The 23,139-nt window shown below is 46.3% G+C and overlaps 1 protein-coding gene across 2 annotated transcripts; it reads right to left on the bottom strand.

Moving 5' to 3' along the window:
- Positions 1-1,244: 1,244 nt before the first annotated feature.
- LMO2 (LIM domain only 2) lies at positions 1,245-22,585 on the bottom strand. Of its 2 annotated transcripts, none has more exons than XM_019470063.2 (4): positions 22,467-22,585; positions 10,921-11,158; positions 7,041-7,256; positions 1,245-2,237 (listed from the first exon to the last, which is right to left on the bottom strand). In XM_019470063.2, the coding sequence occupies exons 2-4, from the start codon at positions 10,959-10,961 to the stop codon at positions 2,018-2,020; spliced, it is 477 nt and encodes a 158-aa protein (XP_019325608.1). In that variant the 5' UTR covers positions 10,962-11,158; positions 22,467-22,585; the 3' UTR covers positions 1,245-2,017. The 2 variants fall into 2 exon arrangements, with proteins under 2 accessions (XP_019325608.1, XP_019325607.1); XM_019470062.2 differs by lacking the exon at positions 22,467-22,585 and adding an exon at positions 11,278-11,370.
- Positions 22,586-23,139: the final 554 nt, after the last annotated feature.

Here is a 23,139-nt window from a genome sequence, read left to right as displayed (position 1 = left end):
TTTAATCTTTTAATTAAAAAATTTTTTAGTAAATCACTTCATTTCAAGCGATGCTGATACTGCTGGTTCAGGGACCACAATTCAAGAACCACGTTCCTTCTATTGATTTAGAACAAACATTCCCTTCACTGGCAGCAAGTTATCCCCACCTGAGTTGCAATGCAATATAATCAGACTTCCTTTTTTTTATTAAAAAAATTTTTTTAATGTTTATTTTTGAGAGAAAAAGAGAGTGTGTGAGCAGGGAAGGGGCGGAGAGGGAGGGAGACACAGGAAACAGAAGCAGGCTCCAGCCTCTGAGCTATCAGCACAGAGCCTGATGTGGGACTCGAACCCCAAACTGTGAGATCATGACCTGAGCCAAAGTTGGCTACTTAACCGACTGGGCCACCCAGACGCCCCTAATTAGACTTCCTTTAAATAGGCCACCTTAAAGCAGTCAAATTTCCCAACTGCTTTAGCATTTTATATACCAAGAGCCATTACTTATTTCTCCTCTACAAGAAAAAACAAACAAACCTTAACAGGAATGCCACAGTTAATTAACTATAGCATTAGATGCAGATTTCTGATGTCTTGATAATTAAACACATTAAGACTTCTTGGTGCTTGCCAATATTTTTATGAAACAACCGAGAAGTATATCCACCTAGGTTTGTCTCTCACTAGGATGGATTTGAACTAGCGAGCAGAGAGGTGATGGCCAGCAGGTGGCGCTCTGAGTCAGTTCGTGGCGGCCTGCGGAGGGTGGAAGGCAAAGGCAGAAGGCAAGATGGCCTGCTTTAAATCCTCAAAGTAAGGGTCCTCTTAACCACTTGTCATAAAATACCCTGAGACACACGTCTTGGAAAATCGAAGTGTCAAGCTCAGCATCTTTGCCACATTTCAAGCTAGGTAATTACCTTCTCTCCCAAAGGGAATCTGTTTTATGTATTTGTGTCCTTTCTAGGTTACAAGTTTCCCAAAGGCAATGATCTTGCCTTCCGTTCATTCTATACAATGCTGAAGTGAAATGCTCATTTTACAATAACAATTTAATTATTCTACATCCCTCTGAGCTACATGATGACCTGTTATATAATTGCTAGTAATACAGAAACGTGCCTGCCTCATATAAACCCTAGCAATAAATGGGAAGTTTTTATCTGACCTAAAAGTAAATTGCTTATTTACTTCTCCTTTACAGTATAAAAAGTCATTTTCCTGCCAACCCAAATTCTAAGTCATAATCAAGTAAACAACACTTCATTTTAGTCTGTCATTTTTATTGTCTGCAGAGTTGTTTTTTTTTTAACTACACACAGCAAATACTTTGATATAATCTAAGATAATAAAATAGTTGAACAACTTTTGTTTTTAGATTTACATTCGTATAGAAACAATCTGTGGAACTCCTCACCTCAAAACCAGGGTGTCTAAAAATGGTGATTCATTAGCATTGCTTTAAATAATTGTTTGGTTAAAAGTTGCAGTTTCCATTCTCAACTGAAATGTGTCTCCACACAGTTTCCCTTGGGTCCAAAGCTTAAGGCCTTGGGAAGGTGGCCAAGAAGAAAGGATGGCCACTCTCCTCTCTGTCCTTCCCTTGTGTGGAGGACAGTGATTGGAGCAGGGCTGTCATAAAAGCCAGGAAGAAAAGAAATCAATTGCACATCTCTAATTGTCAAGGGTCAAGGTCCTTTGCACACGTCCCTCTCCGTAAGTGTGAAGTTCTAGGATGATGGCACGCGCCTGCCTGCCCAACACTCCTTTCCTTTACTAATCTTATCAGTGACTATGCATAGGCGGTGGCCACTGTCCATAAGCTCTCCCTAAAGGCTGATCATCCTGTCATAGTTAAGTCTTGTCCCTTGTATTATGTCACTTGGATGCTGTGGCTTGGTGCCCAGAGAGGGTCCACCATCCCCTAAGAAATGCCTCATCCCACCCTCCAATCCCCAGAGTGCCCAAGAGTGAAGACCCTACGGAGACAGTGACTTCAGTGAAACACCCCTCAGAAATGCTGGGGGACTCGGGCCTAGATCATTCCATTGATCTTAGTCCATTCGTAGATGTCCTGTTCACACACTATGTCGGAGTTGATGAGGAGGTATCTGTCGCCCACACAGAAGTGCTTCTGACAGGCGGCGCATTTGAAACATTCCAGGTGATACACTTTGTCTTTCACTCGCATCGTCATCTCATAGGCACGGATCCGCTTGTCACAGGATGCACAGAGACCATCTTGGCCAAAAAGCCTAGGGGAAAAAAACAGAAAGAAAAGCTAAGAAGACGGTGGCAGAGACAATATTGGAAGAAAGGGTTTGAGGATGGGTTCCATACAGGAGGCTCAATTTCCAACAGGTCAGGAAGAAGGGACAAGGTGGGTCCAGGGAGGCTCACAGAGCCTTTCCTAGAGGGAAGGAGGGACTATGGCATGAGGCTGCAACCCATGGCATTTGTGTTTGGCATAACCTGCCCCTTTTCTGTGGCCACCGGTCCAGGCTGCCCCAGGCCCCTCTTCTGTGGAGAAGTGCCTAGCTGAAGTGATTTAAGTTAAGATGTTAGGCAGTACTGTGTGTCCCTTCCCAGGGGAACTTTCATTTTAGAAGAAGAGCTGGAGTAAACCCCTGGGGACCTTTTGAGAGGGAACTGACCAGGAATGCAATGAAATGGGCATCTTTCTGAGGCTCTCAGATTCTCTCATGTCAACAGCCACTGATTCCACCCATGGGGAGGGCTGGTCTCAAACTCCTCCATAAGCTAAAATGGCCACCTCTGCATGACTGTTCGTTGGGGCCCCGGCTTCTGGGAGACAGTGAGAGCTGGATAGAAGACACTCAGCACAGTTAACCGTGCCTCAACAATCTGGGAGATAAGCGGCATCTTTCCACATTGAATGGCGGAGCTTACTTCAAGGTCCTCGCTGCTCCATTGGTGTGAATCTGTGGAGAAACTTCTCTTCCGACACTGAAATCAAGACTCCCCTAAGTCTCAATCAATCACTTATTTCGAGCAATATTCAATGTCAAGGTGGGAGAGGCAACATGGTGGAGCTCAGTGCAGTGGTTCTTAAGCTGTGGTCCTGGGGCCAGCAGCATTTGCTAGAAACGGGAACTTGCTACAAATGCACATTCTCAAGCCTCCTGATTGAGACACTCTGGGGATGAGGCCTAGCAGTCTGGTTACGGAGCACTTCCAGGTGATTCTGACGCAGGCTGAGGTTTTGCAATCAGCCTGTGAGAGTGGGACAGCACAAGTACTGGAATCAGAAGACCCAGGTTCAGTCCAAGACTACAGCGCAGAGCACTGAGTGGCCTCAGTGGGACCTCAGACTCCCTGAGCTTCTGAAATGGCAGTGACCACAGCATCCACCTCATTATGAGAAGGATCAAACTGAGCATTGTCAAAGCACCAACGATCAAAGGCTAAGCCAATATTGGTTATGTTTTAACACGTCAGGTGTATTCCCAATGGCGCAGTCCTGCTACAGGAGGTCATTTTCATGCGTGCCTGCTAACATGGCATGTTAGCGGGTCCTTTCCACATAAAACGTTTTGGACAGTTTTAGGCAAATGCTTCTTACTGGAAGTTCTTATTAACTTCAGAATAGCAGAGAATCAATTAGTGCATTTTGAGAGGCTATGGGGGAGACAGGAGCAATTGACAAATTTTGAAACATTTGGATAGAATTAATGGAATCAAGAAGACGCGGGTCTGTGGGTAAAGGGCTGAGAGTTAGAGCCAGGGCCCGGCTAGTTTCCACCTGAATCCTGCTTTGCATTTGAGGTTCTCTAAGTGTTTTCAAGGCACCACGTGGGAGCAAACTCATTATAGGGGGAAGAACATTTTATCCCAACATAGCAGATGGCGGAGCTGTAGGAAACTGCCACCTTGGAGGTCACAGAGTGGAAAGACAGTTCTGGTTTTCTGACTATTCAGTAAGTTGAGTTTGGGACTGAGCAGAGATAGACGACTCACAAAACAGTGTCTGTGGAATGAAGCCAACGCCTGGGGTGTGTGACCCTTAAGGAAGGAGAGCATTTATTAAAGGGAAGTTGGGGGTAAATTACAATACACATCAGGCAGTTAATGAGGGGAAGGACAAAGGACTAATATTTGGGAGGCAAGCTCAGGTCTAACTAGCCAGGTGCCCTGGAGCAAATGACATCCTCTCTTCTGGCTTCTGTGTCTCAAGCTGTAAAAGCAAGGGAACTGGAAGAAAAGGTTTCTGCAGCCCCTTCCAGCTCTGGTATTCTGAGATTCCACTAATAGGAAAAATAAACCAGGACTTGACATCGAATTTGAGCATTCACCTCAAGAACTGGTGCCTTAGGCTGGATATCCCTGAAGCAGACCCCGAGGAGGGGAATTATTAAGGATGTATTCTCTCAGGGGAAACTGGTAAGGCAGCAAGGGAAGCCAGATAGAAGGGGAGGCAGACAAGCAAAGTTGTAATCTCCAGCAAAGGCCCCGGGGTGGGGGGGGGGGGGCTCTGGGCCAATGGCACGGGGACTCTGGGGTATGTCTCCAGGTCTGCCGGCTCCAGGCAAGGCTGCAAGGCTTTGGTGCTCCTGCACCTGGTGCTCCTGCCAGTCACTGGTTAACGTCAAAGTCCGCTGGGGGTCTGGGGGGCAGTGGGCACACTTCTGGCTCTAACAGAGGTACTGTTGGCTGTTGCAAGTGAAACCACTGTGGAGTGGGGTGCACTGCACACAAAAGTTGGTAGAAAGGGATCAGAGGGAATCTGGGCCCGGCACTGACATTAACAGCTACGATTAGGTTCCCTCCCAGCAACATAACACAGCAGCATCAGGGTTTAGGTCGGCACTGGAGATCTCATAAATATTTGAAGCTAAATGTCTGAAAAGGACTGTAACAGACAAGTCAGCTGTGGGAAATCCTCAAGAGGAGCAGTTCTCCTGGGCGGGGTGGGGGGGCGGGAAGAAGACTGAACCCCATCACGGAACCCCCAGAGAGTCACCCCACCCCAACTTGCCTCTTTAAAAGACTGCCAGATATGTTAAGAATGCAAGTAAGCAAGTCCATGGCTAAAGGACCATTCCTGAAGCCAAAGATGGTTTTTTCCTCTGTCAAGAGGTGTCAATGTCTTAAGCTTTCTCCTGCCCATTTTAATAACAATAATATAAATATTAAAGGATGGCTGGAACCGCCTGCACTAACACAGAGTTAATTAACATGTTGCCTAGGAATGTAGCAGGGAGAAGAATTATTTCGTGTCACCAAGACACAAGTTAATTAACATTGGGTTCTCCCAGACAATTTTTTTTCCCTCTTCTTTTTAAAAATGCAAAAGATTAACAAGCCCAGGCAGCACTGGGTTTATTCTTGAATGTTATATAAAACCACAGAGATAGGGAGAAGCTGGGGCTCTTTTGACCTTACTCTATCTGCACTATTTAATAAGATTCAAATGATTTGACAGGGATGTAGTCAGGGGGCCCAATGGGGATCATTTACCCGTCTGCTTTCTGCACTGACTTTTGGCAAACTGGTAGCCAGCAAAATCAGGTCTCTGTTTATCCCAGTTCCATTTTCTTGTAACTTAATAAAAAATGGACCACAATTATAATCAGGATCATTGAAAACTCTACTTATTTTCTCTGAACCACCAAGTTTGCAAGGACTTTATTGGAGAATTTAGGGGGGAAAAAAGGCACTTACTCTATCAGTCTGGGTAAACAGATAAGCTTCCTTCACCGTGGAATTGCCTGCATTTTTTTTTTTTTTTAATGTAAAAATGCTCTGAGGGCAGGTTTGGGAGGCAGAGGTAGCCTGGCGCCAAGGGCACTGGAGTCTAAACAAGCTTCCCTGGGTTGGGTGGTCCTAATGTATTGCGGCTGCATGCTCCACAGACCCTGTGCCCCAGGAAGATGGCAAAAAACTGACAGCTATACAGTTGAACAGATCTGACAGTAGAGGGCACAGAGTTACCTGCACGGCAGCTAATATGAAACTGGAAATGCTAGAACATTCCGAACCAAGGCACTCGTTGAGTGCTGGGAAACTCACATGGCCAACAGCGTGACCCGGAGCATCAGAGGTGTCCTTAGCTCCTGTCTCAGTGGGTGTCCTAGAGTTCCTATTTTTCCTTCCGTTCTCCCATCTCTTGTTCATTAGGTAGGAAAAGACTCGATGATCCTGTCATGGGGGTTGGTTGCAAGAGCAGCTAACATCTGTTCGACGTTCACACACCAGGCCAAGAACTTTACACGTATGACCCCATCTAATCCTCGCCGCGTCCTTGGAAGTAGGTGCGGCTATTATCCCCATTTCTGTAGATGAGGAGATCAAGGCTGGGGAAGGGTAAGTAGCTTGCCCGAGTTCACACAGCTAGAACGCTGTGTTGTTGGGACTCACACCTACAGCTGACTTCAGAGCTTTTGCCCTGTCACAGTCAAAAGCTTGGAGCTTTCCCGGGCACCTGGGTGGCTCAGTTAAGCGTCCGACTCTTTAATTTCAGCTCAGGTCATGATCTCACGGTTGGTGGGTTGGAGCCCCACGTGGGGCTCTGTGCTGACAGTGTAGAGCCTGCTTGGGATTCTCTGTCTCCCTCTCTTTCTCTCAAAATAAATAAACTTAAAAAAAAAAAAAAAGCTTGGAGCTTTGAAATGTCTCATCATATAATATTGGGGTCCTACAAAAAATTATTTACAACCTAGATATATGTTTTGAAGCATTCAATGAGCACCTAAGAACCTACCCTCAAACTGGTCAACTCCAGCACTCCTGGATCCTCCGGCCCGACATGCGTACCCCTCACCAGTCCTTGTGCCCCACCATGCACCCCCCCCCCCCCAGGGGACTTCTATTCAGCATTTCATGTTTATCATTCTCTCACCTTTAAAAAACTAGTATTTTAGCACAGAGGAATGCGTCCCTGAGAATATGCTCCTCCAGCAGGAGGAGATGCCAACTACTTCTCTGCACAGGGCAGCTAGGCTCAGCCTCTGGCCTGAGCGGAAGAGGTGGACCTACACTCAGATGGTCTGTGGACTGTCCCCTCCCTGCTCAGGGCCCCAGGCGTGGACATAGCGTACCTGAGATAGTCCCTCCGGCAGAGCTTCCGGCCCAGCTTGTAGTAGAGGCGCCTCCCCACCTCACCCAGCCGGCATCCGCAGAGGTCGCAGCTCAGACAGTCCTCGTGCCAGTACTGGTCGATGGCCTTCAGGAAGTAGCGGTCCCCAATGTTCTGCTGGCAGCCGCCGCATGTCAGCAGGGACGGGGGGATCTGCAGCACTTCATCCACTGGCTCCCTGGAGAGAAGACCAAGCATTAGGGACAACCACATGCCAAGCACCGGGGGTCAGGAACCGCTCTGGGCCGAACTGGACAGTTAGGTGCCTGTTGGTGACATCAGGAGAAAGGACGGGGCTCCACATCCTGAGGCTGAACTGCCGAGAGGCCCCGTTAGCCTGAGTCAGGCCTGGAGGGAGCTAGGTCTCTCTCCCTCCATGCTATAGAAGTAAATGCAGGGCACCAAGAGGTACACCCCGCGGGGGAGGGGGGGCCGGGTTGTGGCCCCTGCCTGCCGCCCAGCACTTTCTGGGCCTCTCTGCCGTCTTTTTCTTCTTTCCACTCTCCCCTCCTACTCTCCCCTGTATCTTGGCATTTCTCCTTCTTTTCCTCCTCCCATGCCTAGACTCAAGGGCACTGCCAAACCTCAGGGGAGGCACTCCAGGCTAAAAGAGTTACTTGCTTCAGGGACAGCCCACTACCCAGAGGGCCAAAGCTTTACAAATTCCCTGTCGAATGGACCTGCCATCCTAACCCAAGCCCTTCCCAACCGCACAAAGAGCAGAAGTGAGGAAGAAAAAAGAAAGTGATAAAAAAATTATCTTAGGTTGTTTTGTTTCCCAAATAAAAATGCCATCAGGATATAATAGGAATTCTCATTATCATTAAAATATATATATACATATATGTATATACATATTTTACAGAAATTCCACATCTCATCTTTATTACTGAATGAACCCTTGGAGAAAAATCCCAGGTATTAAGGCCATTGTTAGACTTATAAAGGCCATTAAATAGACCTTTCTGCATGTGAAAATTTTTACAACAGCAAAACTGATTTGGATAAAGCTGATTTAGGAAAGAAAATGAGGAAGGGGCAATGATTATTTTCAAGAGTAGACGGCAATTAAACAGATTCTGAAATCTCCATCCAGGCTTGCTAACAGTGAGCCTGTGATACGTGTTCCCTCCTTAAAAGGTGAGACAGTGTCTCCAGTTCACTTTGCTTCCCTGGAATCTGAATACTCCAGTTTTACATTTTAAAATAAATAATTTTATTTGCCAAAAGAAAATAAGAGTGGAAAGAAACATTTCCAGCACCGAATGGGATACAGGAAAAACCTAATACCTGTTGATTTGTAACAATTAACAAGCGCTCTTTTGAACCTTACTCAAATGCAAATCTTTTTTTTTTTTTTAATCTATTATGCTTTAAAAAATGGACTGGCTTCCGATTGTGCAATTCCCAAAGGGAGTTTCCTCCTCCATACCTTGAGGGTATAAATCTTTCCCCTATTTCTAGCTGACACTAATTTGCCAGGTAACCTTGTGCCCTGATTGGTCTGTGCCCATAGAGCTCAGCATCAATTATACTTAGGGACGATGAGACTCAGGTGATCAGTGTTGTAACGCCCGCACGCTGACAACCCGCAGGTGCCTCTTTAAAGTGGTCACCTCCCTGTGAATATTTAGGAATACTGAAACCAAGTCCATGCCTTATAGACCAAGTGTAAGGGTCCTTCATAAGATGATCCCTTCTTAGAATAAGAAAATGTGAAACCCAAGTCAGTTTTTTTCTTAAACTCAAGACTTTAAAGAGTTGTAAAAATTCACTGAAGCTTGACTTGCTTTTCTTTGTTTCCACAGGTTATACATAAGGACTGCCATTCTCCCTTCTGAAAGATAATATCCCCAGCATTTCACATGTCTCAGCTCAGAAGCACATGTCCTCTCTTCCCACCGCCCATGGTCTTACTCGGGCTTCCAGAAATACTCGTGGAACCTCGACCACGCTGGATGCCCTGATGCTGATGCTGCCAACCAACTGTGAAAGAGGAGAACTTTCACCTTTCTGGTGCAAAGTTGCCTGGAATTAAAATGATCTGCTGTTGTTACTCACAGGTAAGCGGTAGGGGCCACCCAATGCCTGGTAGAGGAAATCTATCCATTGGTGAATCCTGGCTGGCTTTCTGTCTAAATGTTTCATTTGCAAATGCCTAGGCAAGCTTCTATCTGTAAATTGGAGATGCTGATAGTCAAGGCCCACGTTGGCTTTGAGTAAGTAATCACAGTGAAAAAGCACAAACTTTGAAAAGGGCAAACCTTCAGGGAAATGAAACTTCCAGATTTATCTTCCAATAAAAGGATTAGTGGCTAAATTCTGTTGATCGAAAAGGCATTAGGCACCAATTCATCCCATTCACTCCTATTGTATTACTGTGGTCTTGCTCAGACTCTGAAAACTCAGGGCTAAGTTGTCATTCCAGATTGATTAAAAAAAGGGGGGGGGGGTGGTACAGACCACCCTGTAAACCCTGCATCTGCATAGATAGGTTCTTTTAAAAATGAATGTTATTTTTCTCCCAAGAACTTATTTATGGAAGCTGTGTTTTCCTTAAAACCAACCTAGCCCCTTGTAGAACTGGTGTGAGAGCCTTCAAGACTCAACAGTGATGTTTATATTCTCACTGGATCATGGTACTTCCTGTATTTTATAAGAGCATGCTGAGTGTTTATGCTGGTAACGAGGATAAAACCCACGTACATAAACACCATAGCCGGCTGAAACTGGGGGAGGGGGAAACTTCAATCAGGAAAGCACAGTTCCTTTAAAGCAGGAAAAGAAAAGAAAAGAGAAGACAAATGCGTCTTAAAAGCACAAATGGACAAGTCATTAACCAGCTCCTTTGGTCTGTGTAACAAATCCCTTCAAAGGATTAGATGGGGACTTCAAAGGAATAAAAATTCTCAATACCAGACAGCTAATGAATCTTAAAAGGGCATTTGCGCTGACGGGAAAATGATATCTCAAACAACCCTTTCTCCCCTTGTTAACGCTTAATAATGGTTTGGAGGTATAGGTTGGGAATAGGGGAACGTTCCAAACCAGGACGAGGCTCTGAAAACAAATGTGGCAAATGCTCATTGGAGCTCTGGCTCCCTGACCCCAAACCCTTTGGAGCCCGTGAAAAATGCTATGAGACACCGCTCCCCAGAGTTCACCTATACACAAAATGGTGCACTAACTTTTGAGGTTCACAGGCCGCCCCATCAGTGGACCCAAGGGAGAGGGAAATACATGTACTCCAATTAACTCCGGATTTAGGGGCTCGAAAGTCTCTGGTGGCCGGAGAGAGCTGCTAGGTGGACGTTCGGACCTCCTCGCCCGCGGGTCCCTGGCGCTACTGGCAGCCGCCCCACCTGCGCACCGCAAAGGGGGCCGTCAGGGACTCGGGAGGCCTCCGCTTGGAATGTCCCCCTTTCCAGGATCAAATGGACAAAGAGAATGGGGACCGAGAAAGCGAGGGGGGAGAAGGAAGTAGAACCAAGCCCGGCACGCTCTCGGGACTGCACCTGCGCACCTCCAATCTCCCCTTGTGCCTGCTCCGGTGTAAACTTTCTGGCCCGCTGTGGCTTTGAGGTGCGTCCCGGGTAGCCGAGAAGGGCCCGCAGAGGTGCCAGGCCGACCCCCTCTCCCTGCCGCTGGTGGCCCAGCCCCTCTCCCAGTGCCCCCCGAGCCACCCGCGAGGAAGGGGGAGCCCTGCTCCAGGCGAAGGGAGCCAAGGGCACGCTGCGGGCGCGCACCTGAAACCTTCTCGCCCGCCGCCCGCGCCACCCTGCAGCCCTGGGGCGCGAGGCCGTGGTCACCGTGGGTGGCAGGGGCAGGGGAGCCACACTTACTCAGACGGGTCCAGGCTCTTCCTCTCGATGGCTGAGGACATTGGGGAGGGAGGTGGCGTGCCAAGCGGCGGGGGCGCTCCCTTTGTGGCGCGGGGCTGGCCGGCTGCCGGGGCTCGGACCCCCTCGGGTGCTCGGGCGCCGCCGCCGCCGCCGCCGCCGCCGCTCCTGCACCTCCTCTTGCTCCGGCGCTCCGGCGGCGAGCTCGCCCCTCCGCGCTCAAGGACAGTCACCGCGCTCCCTTCAAACGCCAAAGAGAGAGAGCGAATCACCGGGCTGCCGGCGCGCCGCGGCCGAGGCGGGGACCGGGGCGCGCAGCCTGGCCCCAGCGGCTGCAGCTGCTGCTGCTCAGGACTTAACCTTCCATCCCGGTCCCGCCGCTGCCACCGCCGCCGCCGCCGCCGCCGCCACCGCCACCGCCACCACCAGGTCCGGCTCGGCTTGCGCGCTGTCGCCGGCTCCGCGCCGCCCGCGGGGATCGTGCGCGCCCGCCCGGCCGCCCCGAGTCCCTCGCACCTATGGCCCGGGTCGCGGCGCGCGGCTCGCCGCCGAGGGCAGGGAGGGGGCGGCGGCCTGGGGGCGGGGAGGGGACCGTGCCTCTCTCCCCGGGCTCCCTCCTCTCTCGGGAAGGTCTATTTTCGCTCAGCTTCCCTCTGTCTCTGGTTTCATTTCCTTTTTCCTGATCACGATTCAAATACAATAGAAGGAAATCACATTTAAAGAGACAGCTGCCCGGTCCCCCCCCCCCCCCCTTTTTTTTAACGGGGCTCCTGGGGATTAGCAATACAAACAGCAGCAGCATCAGGACTGACTTGCTTCTTAAAGGGGCCAGCGTCGGGGACAGGCAGAGTCGCTCAGTGAACACCTCTCCTTAGAGAGGAGGCTGGGTTGCCTCTAAATCGTTCTTCAGGGCTTCCCCCCTTCGGCGTTTCCCTTTTGGTTAACTAAGACTGAAAGTAACCAGCAGGCCGCTCAAGGAAGAAAGAAAAGACAAGAACGTGAGATAAGCACATACAGAAATGCCAGCGTCCCGAGTGGCTTTCGCGCCCGTCCGGGGTTCGAGGTCCCAGGTCCTCAGACACCGTGCGCGGGGCTGCCCCGGACAGCGCGGCTCTGCTTGCTGGCTGCGGGTTTGTGACTGCGTCCGCGCTCCAGAGAGGAGCCTGGTGCTGTGCGAGCAGGGACCGCACGGGCTGGGTACGCCTGAGCAGTGCCAGGGGCAGCTAATCCCGGAGGTGGGGGAGGGGGGGGGGTGGTTGGGAGGGACCACGCTGGTCTGAGTCTCCTCTCCATCTGCTGGCGGCAGAATTCCATCCCTCAGCATCTTTCAAAAATCTGACTCCTGCGGTGAAAGTGCCCCCATGGAAAGTGCCAGTAATACTCTGCACAGAGAAAGTGCCTTTCCAATGATCAAGCACAGTACTTGGGAGCAGTACTATTTTGCCGTGGATCAGGGAAAGAGAAAGAAGCCAGACTTTTGGAGTTCTGGTTTCCCTTCCAACCACAAAGGCAAAGTCTAGGAAGAGGAGGAGGCTAATAGTTTGTCCTTCTGTACGGAAAAACTTTGGGCCTTATCAGAGTTCTTTGCAAATTATTATACTCAGAAATTATTATTTTTCAGAAATGATTATTAAAGGTCTATTTGTGCATGATCCCAGTCACCAGTCTTGTAAAGAGGAAATTACCAAATACTTTCAGAACTCATAGTTTTATATAAACAGTCTGGATCATGGTCATAGACATTTTATTCCCATTTTAAAGATGACGTTGAAGGACTTGGATGAGATTACCTTGAAAGGTTGGTGGTTGAAGTCAGAATTGAGTTCCTGATTACTTCATTTTCCCTGTTCAGAGCCGATCCTCACTGACTTTGCACGAGTATAAACCAGAATTTACCATTGTGTGCATGGTTTTGTCATGTTCTTGTCTCCATGTGCAAGGTGGGGGTCCCTAATGGGTATAATTAACACTGTGTGCTGTGTGTGTGTGTGTGTGTGTGTGCGCGTGTGCGTGTGCGTGTGTGTGTGTGATGAAAGAAGCCCGAAGAGCAGCTTTGGGTCCCAGTCAAGGTCTTCAGTATATAAAAACATATTGTCCTGATCAGACCCTTGCTTTTAACAAAAAAAAAAAAAAAAAAAAAAAAAAAAAAAAAAAAGAAAAGAAAAGAAAAAAAAAGAAAAGAAAGAAAGAAGAAAAAAGAAACTCTCTAGACATTTTAGGCAAGTCCAAATTATGTGATAAATATGTAACTTACCACTCTACAATCAGAAATGAAAATAAACCTATAGTTCGTGGTTAGCAGTTTACCTACTTATAGCCAGGCAATGTGGTGGTTAAATGCCAGAGCTACCTGGGTTTCACTTAGGCCCTTATCAGCTAGCATGGCCTAGGAAAGTTACTTCATCTGAAGAGAAAGAATTGGATAGTGGCTCTGGAATCAGACTGTCAACATTCTAACCCAGTTTCCCACCTGTGTGAACCTGGGCTAAAAGCAAGAATTTAAACTCCCAATACCCTCATCTGTAAAATGGGGATGCTGGAACCCATTGCATCAGTTGTTGTGATGATTAAAAGAGTAAATGCATGCAAAATGTGGCACATGAGCTTATAATGGGGTGGGGGTGATGACAGGAGATTAAATGCATGGAGAGCACTCAATGTACATTAAGGGCACATAAAAGGCAGCTGCTATGTTATAGCAAAACACATCATTGGGAGAGTTTAAAAAGAGCTTGAATTCAGCAATTCGTCTGGGTATTTATCCAAAGAAAATGAAAAAACTAACTTGAAAAGATATATGCATCTGCACGTTCATTGCAGTCTTATGTCTTACAATAGCCAAGATATGGAAGCAACCTGTCCTTGTACGGATGAATGGATAAAGAAAATGTGTGTGTGTGTGTGTGTGTGTATACATATACACACAATGGAATATTATCTAGCCATTAAAAAGAATGAAATCTTGTCATTTGCAACAACATGGATGAGCCCTGAGGGCATTATGCTAAGTGAGAAGTAAATCAGAGAATGACAAATTCCATAGGAACTCACTTATAGGCGGAATCTAAAAAACAGGAAAACAAGCTCTTAGATACAGAACAGATTGGTGGTTGCCAGAGGCGAGGGAAAGGGGCAGGTGAAATGGGTATAGGTGGTCAAAAAGTACAAACTTTCAGCTATAAAATAAATAGCTCCTGGGGATATAATGTACAGCATGGTGACTCTAATTAATAATAATACTGTGTTGCATGTTTGAAAGTTGCTGAGAGAGCAAATCTTAAAAGTTCTCATCACAAGAAAAAAACCTATGTAACCGTGGTGATGGATGTTAACTAGACTTATTGTGGTGATCTTTTGCAATATATGCAAATACTGGATCATTATATTGCACACCTGAAACATATATAATGTTGTATGTCAATTATACCTCAATAAAAGATAAATTAAAAATTCAAAAATCAATAGGGAGAGCTTGGAATTAAATTTAAAGGTGAAATGGGGGCTTAAAGTAAGAATTTCTCACCATATTTATAAACGATTCCCTGTTTTTATTTTTTTATTTTTTATTTTTTTTAAATTTTTTTTTCAACGTTTTTTATTTATTTTTGGGACAGAGAGAGACAGAGCATGAACGGGGGAGGGGCAGAGAGAGGGAGACACAGAATCGGAAACAGGCTCCAGGCTCCGAGCCATCAGCTCAGAGCCTGACGCGGGGCTCGAACTCACGGACCGCGAGATCGTGACCTGGCTGAAGTCGGACGCTTAACCGACTGCGCCACCTAGGCGCCCCCGATTCCCTGTTTTTAAAAAGCAAACGGAGCAGAGTCCCATCACTTCGCTTCCTATTGCCTGAACATACGAGCATTTTCCATTTCAGTGTTCACTGTCTGGGTGACTAGATGATATGTTTGCATCTGCTTGCTTCTATTAAATCAGTTAAGTTGCTACCTTCCTTGTTACAGGTTTGTATGGAGGCTCAAGTTAGCTGTTAAAATAAATATATCCTCAAGGCAACCTCTGAACCACCAACTTTTGGGCATCAAGTTCCCTCTTAATAATAGGCTTCTGTTTTGACCCCAGTGTGTGAAGAAAGAGAGATTACTGCCTATGACTTTGGGTCAGTTTCTTATCTTTCACAACTCTTTGGGGAGAACTTCCTTAGAGAAAGTGAATATTTGAAATGGTATCTTAAGATTTCAATTTCACACACAGTGGTTGTAAGAAATAACTGCCTACCAGTGGGATTTCATTTCTATTCAACGGGCAATTAAATTGCTCAAATTTAAGCTTAACATTTAGAATCAAGTCTCAAAATGTGTTTTTATTATGAATAATTTTAAAGCAATTGTGACCTTACTGTATCTTTCTATAGCAAACCTTATGCCTTATGCAGAAGAGGGACTCAGTAACTATGAGGCAATTCAAACATGCAAAACAGTTCGTGAGAGTTGGGGAAATCTGTACTTATACCTACCCAGTGGGATTGCAATTTAATTCTTCCCCACCCCAGCCCTTCTCCTTGCTAATCTTGAACACCTTAAAATTTAGAAATTTTAACTTCTAAATTAAAATTGAATGTGAATGTCAGAGGAAGACTGAATCAGTCGGCATGATGAATCTGACCTCAGGTGATTGCTTTCTTCCTGTTGGCATTTTCTATTCTTTTTGCTTATTACATTTACAATTGTTTTCTAGGGAAGAGCGGTTTCAAGTGACTAAGGCTGCATTTCTTTGCTAAAATGGACTTCTAATAGAAATGAAAATGCAAATGTCATTGGGAAAATGCCAAGAGTGAAAATTTACTTCTTTTATTTTTTTTCCCAATCGTTAGAAGCTTAGTTGTATCACATGCCTGTGAGCTGTGACATTCACGTATAGAAACAAAAATAAAGATTTATTTTAATATGGCTCCAGTTCCCATGCAAAATTCTTTAAACTACTCAATTGTCATAGGCATCTGGCTCCCAAACTCATCCCAGGACATTTCAGTTGGTGGATATGTTTTCACAGAATGTTAGACCTATTAGTAATCTTAGTAATAAATAAATCAGGTTTCCTGTACAGTTGAATAGACCCCCAAAAAGTCTTTAAAAATCCATTTCAACTGAGGCTCAGGAGAATGAGCATAGATGTTAGACAGACACAGCTCGGCTGGTTACTAGCTGTGTGATTTGAAGGAAGTTACTTCACCTCTCTGAACCTCAGTTTCTATATCTTAAATGGAGGCAGTCGTAATGCTTAGCAGGGTTGGGACTAGGGTGAGGCCACTGCGATCGCCTCACAGGAGTTTTAAGAGGATGTGCTAAGAGTTTTAGCATGATGTGTGTGAAAATGCTTTGCACACTAATGGTGCATAGTAAATACATAGAAATGAGAGTTGTTGGGGCACCTGAGTGGCTCAGTTGGTTAAGTGTTCGACTTCGGCTCAGGTCTTGATTTCGAGGTTCGTGGGTTCGAACCCTGCGTCGGGCTCTGGGCTGACAGCTCAGAGCCTGGAGCCTGCTTTGGATTCTGTGTCTCCCTCTGTCTGCCCCTCAGCTGCCTGCACTCTATCTCTCGCATTATCTCAAAAATAAATAAACATTAAAAAAAAAAAATAAATGATAGTTGTTGTTATTACCTCATCTTTCAGAAGTTATCACCACTGTATCAGGAAACAACTAGCTAGTCTCCCAGCTAGTCAAAGCTACAGGAAGAGCTGAAGTGTATGTAAGACATCAACCAGCCCCAGGCTTGGGGGGCCCACGTTTGTCAGCCAGAAATGCAGGATTGTACCCATTTACGTTCTGGGCAAGCTGCTGACACTTCATTGCTTCTCTACTATGTTGTCTGCTTCAGCTACATCCTTGACTTTAGCTGTCTGATTTTCCCCTTTCCAACAACTTCTAGACCCACTTTTACAACTAAGACAAGAGGCGGGATCGGGTGGTCAATCATTGCTCCCAGATATCACAGTTCCACAGCAGGGTCTTAGCAGAATTAAGCTCCTAGCATGTCCTAGTGGAAGGAACCTCAAAAATGTGACTTCTTGGCTTGTTCTTTGAAGCAGAAGGGGTTCTGAGGCACCTCCCTAGGGGGCTTCACCTGTGTCTGTTCCAACCGCAGCAGTGCTATACTTGTTGACCTTTGACATACTGTCTGACCTCTCTGGACTTTGGTTTTGGCATCTGTGAAGCGGGCATAGTCAGAGTTCCTGTCTCAAGGGGCCGTTACAGTAACCCTGTGAAATGAAACACATAAGGTACTTGGAAAGGACCTAGTAAGTTTCCGAGGAAGATTCTCCTTACACAGAGACATTCCAGCTTTAAAATCTTTGAACACCCATTGATAATTCAGACCCTTTGAAGGGCAAGGCAAATGAGACATAGAATCGACAGCTCTTTCTTTCACCACAGCCATCAACAAACTCTTCCCCACCTTGGGTGCTGGACCCTGAACTTGTTTGCTGCTCGGAGTTCAAGTGGGGAGTTAGAGAGCTGGGTGAGCTGACTTACTGAGCTATCCTTGTGTTCTTTGTCCATACAAGCTGTCCCCTCTCTTTAACTGCAAAGAGACAGCCTCGCCTGAATGACACATGGCAGTGCCTGGGACTCAGCACATTTGAAATCCAAACTCTTTCCTGCGGCCCTCGATAAATATTCATTGAATGAATGAAAGTACAAATAGAAGCCCTGCTTCCCTTGGCCAAAGCGTGCGCTGTGGTCTCTGGGTAAATGTTGAGAAGGAACTTGAAAATCTTGTCTTCCTTGAGCATCACTTTTAGGAGAAGATAAGGTCTCGGATGCCATTCAGATTCAGGCCCAAAAATTGGTTTGTGAAAGAGATCAGGCTCCTGGCTTCTGGGAACACTCAGATATGGGTGGTGTCAGGAAGCAAGGCCAATGCTTTGAAGCTGGATTCTCTACTGCAGCCCCCGCACCCCCCCAGCTGCCCACAAGGAGATGTGGCTACAGCGAACCAGTGTAGAATGCAGCCAATGATATGAGCAAAGACACAGACTTTGGAGATAGACTGGCTTGCCTTTTAGTCCTGGCTTTTTTAGCTACATGGTTTTAGGCAAATTATTTGACAGCGCTGAGACTCAGTTCTGTCACGTATAAAATGGGGATAATTATATCTTCATCACGAGGTTGTAGGGATAAAATGAGATCACACATGTCAAATGCTTAGCATAGTGCTCAATGGATGGCAGCTATTCTTAGAATTAATTAAGCAGAGAGAACCTCAGAGGAGGATAGTCAACCAGGGCAGGGTTTTCATGGCTGAACACAGGCGGGATCCTGCTACAGTAAGGGCTCAGTCCAGGAGGGTGGAGGCAGCCTCCTTGCCTGGGGAATTCTTTGCCTTACCTCCTTACCTGCTCTGGTAACCCCCATGGGACAGATGGGCTGGACTTACAGACGCCTGGCTCAACCTCATGTTCAGGAAAACAGCATACAGAGATGGCATGAGGAACCTGCCTTGGCCACTGGCTCTTCAGAGTTGGAGGTCTCTGGTTTGAGGCACTGTATCTAGACAGGATTTCCATTGGATGGAGGAGCTAGGCTGCTTCTGGGGCAGCTGTGTTTTCTGGCGCTCAAGTCTAGCCGAGGACACTGAGTCTGGCAGGGGTAGGCGATTCTACTTCCTGATGATGTTTGCTTTCCTAAGCTTCAGACCTCGGTTGAAAGGAGTCTTGTCGATAATGCTCTCTAGAAATACCCATTGCTGAAGGAGGTATGAAAAGAGCTGCTTGCTCTTTTCTGCCAGTTTTCTCTGCCTCCCTTTAGCTGTCCCACATGCATCAGACTAACCCCGGAACCTCAGGCTGACCCATCTGGAATCCTGTTTTCTTCACTGCCACCACCCTGCTCAAGAATTTGCAATGGCTCCCTGTATAGCCTGTAACCATTGGCAAAAGGCCTAAACTTTGGGGACCCCAGTGCTCTTGTTTTTATAGAAGGAAGAAGGTTGAGCTGCAATTCTGTCCCTCTAGCAGGTCAGGACCAAGCTTTCCATACTTCCATTAAGGCTCTGTGATCCTCCCCACTCCATGGGTTCAATTTTATATTCCACACCCTAGTGCCTAAACTTTCCTACTCAGCCAGGCTTCTCCTCTTTGATCTCAAACACCCTGTTTGTGCCCATTTTTATGCACTGTCTTATCCTGTTCTCTCTGGGATGTCTGCTTTGTCTGTGTTTCAAAACTTTGGTGCTTGAATAGTAGAGTGGTTAAGAATAAAGGCTTTGGAGATAAATAAACCTCGTTTCCAGCCTCTGCTTCATAACTTACTATCTGGGTAATTAATCTTAGGCAAATCTCTGAGCTTCAGTGCTTGCAATGATAAAACAGAGACAATGCTAAATATAGGGTTCGAAGAAGTAACTGAGATAATGTGTGCAGCAGACAGAACCCTGTGCATGGCACAGAGTAAGTGTTCAGTAAATGGCAATCATTAGTGCATCATTACTAAGTCCCCAGTCCTCTCTGCCTCCTCCAGTTTTGTCCATCAGCCTGGACCCAGCTCAAGTCACATCTTCACCCTGGAGTTTTCTCTGTCCCTGGAAGCTCAAGGTAGCTGATCCCTCCCTGAGTTCTCACGGCTCTTAGCTCTAGGGCCTGGTGAAGTGCTCATTAGACTGCCCGGCAGTACGGTGATTTCATGTGTGTGCCCAATCTTGCCACCTCAGAAGTGCCTTATGTTCTGGGAGAAGAGAGGCCATGATTTTCATTTTCACCAGCTTCCAGGGTACTGATATAAATTTGGAGATACTCAATAATTCCTTTTGAATTAAAGGCTTTAAATACCACATCCATGTTATCAATATCCCAAATTCCTGGATTCACATCGACATTCAGGAAGGCCTGAGGGTCTTTACATTGGAAACAAAGGTGTCCCTAGAATCAATATTAAGGATGGCCCATGCATTATCAGTCACAGACCTCTTAAAAACCTGGGGACTGGGGCACCCAGGTGGATCAGTCGGTTAAGTGTCTGACTTGATTTTGACTCAGGTCATGATCTCACATTGGTGAGTTCAAGCCCCGCGTTGGGCTTTGTACTGACAGTGCGGAGCCTGCTTGGGATTCTGTCTCCCTCTCTCTCCACCCCTCCCTTGCTTGCTCTCTATATCTCTATCAAAATAAATAAAAGTAAGCTTAAAAAAGGGGGGGGGGTAACCCCTCTGGGAACTAAAGTTGTAAAACTTAGAAGAAAACCTAGGGGGAAATCTACATGACATTGGATATGCCAGTGAGTTTTTAACCAAAAGCACAGGTGTCATATTTTATTTACATTTAGTTTAATTGTTAAATTATATTTAATTTAATTGTTAAATTAAAAACAGATACATTGGGCTATGTGAAAGCTAAAGACTTGTACCTCAAAGACACTATCAACAGAGTAAAAAGGCAATCCATGGAATGGGAGAAAATATTTGCAAACCATATAGCTGATGGGAGGTTAATATTCAGTATATAAAAAGATTTCCTATAGTTCAACAAAAAAATTACCCAAATAACCAATTAAAAAATAGGCAAAGGATTTGAATAGACGTTTCTTCAAAGAAGATCTACAAATGGCCAGTAAGCACACGGAAAGCTGTTCAACCTCCCTAATCATTGGAGAAATACAGATCGAAACCACAATGAGATACCACTTCACATCCATTGGGATAGCTCTCACCAAAACCCAGAAAATAACCCAGAAAGTGTTGGTAAGGATGTGGAGAAACTGGAACCCTTGGGCACTGCTTGCGGGAAGGCTCCTATAGGTACCGGTGCAGCTCCTATAGGATACAATATGTAGGTTCCTCAAAAATTAAAAATAGAATTACCAAATGACTCAGCAATTCCACTTTTGGGCATATACACCCCCCCCCATTGAAATCAGGAACTCAAGCAGATATTTATATGTCTGTGTTCATAGCAGCATTTTTCACAATAGACAAAAGATGGAAGAAAGCCACGTGTCCATCAACAGATGAATGGGTTTTTAAAAAACGGTGTGTGCATGAAATATTAGTCTACCTCAAAAAAGAAAATTCTGACCCATGCACAACATCAATGAACCTTGAAGGCACTATGCTAAATAAAGGAAACCAGCCACAAAAGGTCAAAGACTACATGATCTCACGCATATGAGGTACCTAGAGTAGTCAGATTCATAGAGACAGAAGGTAGAATAGTGGTTGCCAGGGACTGAGGGGAAGAAAGAATTATTTTTCAATGGGTACATTGCTTCAGTTTGGAGAGATAAAAATAGTTCTGGAGGCAGATGTTGGTGCTGGCTGTACAGCAATGTGGATGTACTTAATGCCACCGAAGTGTGCTCTCGGGAATGGTTACAATGGTAAATTTTATGTTATGCATATCTGACCACCAGAAACATTGGTCAAAGTTAAAGGCCATCTAGGTGCACATCTGGACCAACATGCAAGGTTTTGCCTACTGTTTCAGGAAGCTCACAACCTTCTCAGATTCATCTGTGGACCCATTTAACCCCAAAGTTATGGGGAAGCTTGTCCTGTACGTCCTGAGACATTCTTCAGGTGCCCCTGTGGCAATCCCTACCCACTTAGGTCTCTGTCCGTGGTGGTGGGCCCTGAATTTCCAGATGACTTTCTTTGCAAGAGGCCACTCGGCTCCAAGGAAAGGGGAAAAGGGTGCAGTGTGTTATTTTGTAAAGCCACATCCTTAAAGGAACTCAACGCTTGCATAGATATCTATCTGCCCTCTCCTCTGAGAATCTGTCAGTTAGAAGGCACCAGTCACAGGCTCCACTTTGGGGGGCAGTGGCAGGAACGGGGGTCTCCTGTAAGTAGAGCATCTTTAATGTTCCTTCAGGCCACAGCCCCTTTCCAAAGGCCCTGGGGGCTGCTTGTGGGCCGGCTCAGCTCCTCTCAAACTTTCAGGCTACAGTGCTTCCCATCATATTACAGAAGGCCGCCTTGGGTCATATCTTGCAAAGGAAGAGCTATTAAAAAATATTCCATTTGTATTTCCTGCGTGGCCCTCCATCTGGAAATATCTTTTATCTGGCAACTTTTGCAAAGTGAACTGAATCTTGAAGGAGGTCCTGGCAGGTTTATGCTGGCTTCTCTATTATTCCAATAAGTCATTTCCATCCTAACCTTCACAAGGGCCGAGTAATCGTGACTTGGTATCAGAAACAGGACTGGCAGAGAATGGCAGCAAGTCTTTTGGGCCCAGAGGTATCTTTTTAACCCTGAAAACACCCACTTGGAGGGCAAGAGCAAAATCTAGAAAATTATTATACACACTCTCTCTCAGCTCAAGTGTTACTTCTTCGAGGAATCCCCACTCCCACCCTCCGTGACTAGATCAGGACCCACCATTGTCTAATGTCACTCCCAGTCTGGATCACAATTTGTAGTCCTACGTTTTGTGATGGTTAAAGCGTGTCTGGCTCCCCCAGAGACTGCAAGCGCCTTTTGCTCAGAATCGAATCCAAGAGCCTAGCTTAGAATCTAGCAGGTAGTAAGTATCCAAGAAATATTTATTGAAAAAATGAATGCATGAGCAAATGAATGAATGAAACTCATCTTACCTGCCTCTCTGCCAGTTACTTCAAGTCCTGGTTGAAAAATACCTCCTTTTCAGAACTGTTGTTACTGAGAGAAAATGACAGGAACCCTCTGGTAGGTAGCTAGAAACAGAATGGAGGGAGGGAGGGGGGGAGAGGTCTTTATCTTCAGTTAGAGAAATGTTTCCATGGGTCCTTGATAAAGTAGGGACAAATGCCCCTAGGGCCCTCTGATGGCTGTGTGTCCTTGATAGTGTGGCTGGGTGGGGCAGGCGGAACTTTGGCATCGGGGCAAAGGGATGGATTTTAACGGTTTCTTCACTGGTTGAAAAGGCTGCTTCCTGCCCAACTTTGTTTTTCTCCGTTATGTACCAGCTCAGCCTATAAATGGGAAGGAGTGGCCAGCTTCTCCCAATGTGTGGGGTGAGGTGGGGGTGGGGGGAGGCTGGTGCATCAGGAGCTGTCCTTGCCGAGGCTGTCCTGTCATGGCCTTTCAAGTCTGATATGGCAAGTGTTCCCCTTGTGTCTCACACTTTGAAAATCTCACATCACTTTCGGTCACAGAAATCCTCCCCCCATCCCCGACTTAGAAAGGGCAAGTAGCCAGGCTCCCATTTGATAGGGGAGGAAATGAGGCCAAGCCTTTCCAAATCTTAATCCTGCTTAAACTAGAGAGCCCTAGGACACTTATTCATTG

Source organism: Panthera pardus, unplaced genomic scaffold, assembly GCF_024362965.1.
Source record: "Panthera pardus isolate Hobbes unplaced genomic scaffold, ASM2436296v1 HiC_scaffold_12, whole genome shotgun sequence".
NCBI classification, from domain to species: domain Eukaryota; kingdom Metazoa; phylum Chordata; class Mammalia; order Carnivora; family Felidae; genus Panthera; species Panthera pardus.
This window is presented reverse-complemented; position numbering and strand designations above follow the sequence as displayed.